Consider the following 3,376-nt stretch of genomic DNA (forward strand, 5'->3'; position numbering starts at 1 on the left):
CAATTAATGTGATGATTAATAGATAATTGCACTTTTTGACTCTGAATCAGCTACCCTGTTTTCTAAAATTATATTTACAATTAATCAGTTAAACTAACTTCTTCATTTTAACAGGTTAAAATAGTAAGTTGTGAATTAAAACTCACCTTTTGCACTATGGAGTGACAGCATATCTTTAATAAATGTGGCCCATGTTATTTCCTTGCCAGCAGAGTTGTAAAGTAACAAAGTACAAATACTTTATTACTGTACTTAAGTAGAATTTTTGGGTATGTGTACTTTACTTGAGTAATTCAAATTTCAGCGTACTTTTTACTTTTACTCATTACATTTTTACACAATTATCTGTACTTTCTACTCACTACATTTTTTTTAAAAGGTAAGAAGTAGAAAGTCGTTACTCCTATTTTATTTCGAGTTGTTAATACTTAAAAAATACCATCCTGATAAATTGTGTCTCCTGGATAGAGTGAATTTAATTGTAGTTGGATGAGAAGTATAAATATGTACCATTCTGACACCCTATTAGTTTGTACACAACCCATCACAGCTGCACGCCGTTAGAAAAAAATATTTTTTTGAGAAGTCACCTCCCAATAAATGTCATTTTGGAAAATCTAACTGCTCACTTTTACTCAGTACTTTTACTTTGACTTTTACTCAAGTAATATTTTTAGAGAAGACTAACTTTTACCCAAGTATTTTTATGATAAGATACTTGTACTTTTACTCAAGTATCACTTTGAGGTATTTTATACAACACTGCCTTCCGGTGCTTACTTCACTGCTTTTAAGGGACAGACTGACTGAAACATCATCACGTGACACTAAAAGATATTAATTGGTGACAGTTTTTCTGACGGTATAATTGCACATGATACGATTTTGTCCAACCCTAATGTTTATACCCAATGACACATGCAGAATACCATTATGCTGGGAGGAAGTGCCACTTCCACTGGAGCATCCGCCACAGTCCAGCCTGCAGCATCAGTAACTCAAAGGATGGGGTCCCTCGGGGCCAAGGGGACACCTGTCACTCCGACTGGAATCACACCTGTAAGATAGCAGAGCTAACCTAGATTACTTTAAATTGTAAATAAAAAATAGTATTAAATTACACAATTGCCTAATTTTTGTTTATTTATGTTTTCTCTTTTTTTAAGGAAACACTGGAGAATGTAAAAAAGTGTAAAAACTTTTTATCTACACTTATCAAGCTAGCATCAAGTGGTAAACAATCATCTGAGACTACGGCAAATGTCAAGCAGCTGGTCAAGAGCCTGCTGGTATTTTTCTTTCATTATTGTTTTCTATATCCTAAGTTTGCTTAGGCTATTTTTGTTTTAATCCATCTTCTTTTTTTTAATTATAACAGGAAGCAAAGATAGAACCTGAGGACTTCACCAGTAGGTTGTATCAGGAGTTAAACTCTTCACCTCAGCCATACCTTGTTCTTTTTCTTAAGGTAAGGTAAATGACTCACCAAAAGTTAAATATAAATGGGAAAATAAGGCCTTATTACATTTAAAGTCAGCATTTTGAAGTTTAATTACATAACTACAAACGTGCAGTAAAAATGACAATTATGTCAAACTCATTGTATATTATATATTTTTGTTTAAAAGTTGGCAATGTGATGATTTCATTAAACTGTAAACCTTGTGACTTTACAAACATATTTATAAATTTATAATTTTGACTTGCTGAGATTTTGGAAACCTTGTTATACAAACAAATACTTTTAAAAATCCATAGGTATTATATATTTACTGATTTATAGGACAGCTTATGATGGTTGCGCTGAAGTGTGGGCAGGTTGTTCCAGAAATAGATTGTGCATAAATTGTGAAACTTCTGGTATGAACATCAGGAATTTCTGCAAACAAACTTTCATACAAATATTATAAACCTACAGAAAACATTAATAGTATAGTAATCAAATATTAATAGTTTTGCAGAATCATTGTTTGTGTCTAGTGAACAGTATAATGACTATATAATAATCTAGCTAATTCTCATCAATCCTAACTTCATTTTTTATTTTAATACAAAAAAAAATCTTAAAGATGTTGTTTCAAAACAGTTTCTCTTTTTGATCTTTGAACAGATCTTTGAAAAAGACCAGCATGTGTTTATTACCAGAGAATGACAAATAAATTATGACACAGTTTTAAATAAAAGATTATTTAACAATTAAAACTCCACAAACAAAAATGAAGCAATATGTTAACAGACATCTTGTTTATCTTCATATAATCATTAAAAAATAAAAGTAAAAACCTGAATGCTGGACTTGGTTCTTTCTCTGTGTTTTTCTGGTGTTGGTGCTTTGCATGGGTCAACCAGTAACAAGCAGGTCAGCTTAAAAAGGGAAAAATGGGGCATACAGACTAAATTATTGATGTTGTGAAGACAATGTGCTCATTAGACTACATACACAAGCACAGTGTGGAGTCTTCAGGTTGCATCAGTAACTAGCATCGCTGAATAACAAAAGACTACTTTAATACTTTATTTAGCTGATTGCAGGCCAGTTAAAGTGTGAGAACTGAGATATAATAGAATTATTTACAGTTAAGATTTTCAAAAAAAGGAGCTGCTGACTGGATTTATAGGTACATAAATACTTTTTTTTAATGTTTTATGTCACACTCTGACCCTGTGCCTTACCACAGTGTGAAAGACTCATTGATAGTTTAACTTTCTGAATAGTTTTTACTGGTGCCAGAAAATGTGAAAGGCTTGTTATGAAGCAAGCCAATGTGTTCTTAATGAGGGAAAACAAAATATGCAATGTTTAGTCACTGCCTAATAAACCAGTGGCATGTAGAAATAAAACCTGTTTGTATAAGCCAAATAAACTGTTGCACAACACTGTGGAGAAGATAATTTATGTCCAGGTCCAGAATAAAGCTAAAGTAAAATGAACTCATTGTTATTGTCAGTAGCTAATATTACTAGCTTTTTTTTTTAACAATAAAGAAATCATTGACTTTATCGCTCTGTTTCCTCTTGCCGCTTGTAGAGAAGTCTCCCAGCACTGCGTCAGATGACTCCAGACCCGGAGGCCTTCATCCAGGAAAGCCAGCTGCCTCAGCCCACTACCACAACCTCCTCTGCCCTCAGCGCTGTGGTACTACGACCTCCCCTCTCCTCCGTTGTCGCCACAACCACAGGCTCTGCCACAATCAAAACTGCAGCTATCAGCCTCTCGCAGACTCCCAATAGTAAACATGGACTGGTAAAGTTGCTGCTACTGTACCATCCATTACCATTTTAGATTACATGATTGGGTAGATGTGCAAGCACTGCTTTTGGGAGTTTTTACTTTAACTAGTGTGTGTGTGTGTGTGTGTGTGTGTGTGTGTGTGTG

General features: G+C 34.0%; 1 protein-coding gene across 2 annotated transcripts in view; it reads left to right on the forward strand.

The window, feature by feature from the left end:
* The window catches only part of LOC106536411 (transcription initiation factor TFIID subunit 4), a gene marked incomplete at its 3' end in the record, with an annotated part of 9,253 nt that extends 6,009 nt beyond the window's left edge, over nucleotides 1-3,244 (forward strand). For both annotated transcript variants that reach the window (XM_014033687.1, XM_014033689.1), the window contains 4 exon segments: nucleotides 925-1,059; nucleotides 1,167-1,289; nucleotides 1,379-1,468; nucleotides 3,029-3,244. In XM_014033687.1, coding sequence (XP_013889141.1) covers nucleotides 925-1,059; nucleotides 1,167-1,289; nucleotides 1,379-1,468; nucleotides 3,029-3,244 — 564 coding nt within the window.
* Nucleotides 3,245-3,376: the final 132 nt, after the last annotated feature.

This window comes from Austrofundulus limnaeus, unplaced genomic scaffold (genome assembly GCF_001266775.1).
Source record: "Austrofundulus limnaeus strain Quisiro unplaced genomic scaffold, Austrofundulus_limnaeus-1.0 Scaffold1807, whole genome shotgun sequence".
Lineage (NCBI taxonomy): Eukaryota > Metazoa > Chordata > Actinopteri > Cyprinodontiformes > Rivulidae > Austrofundulus > Austrofundulus limnaeus.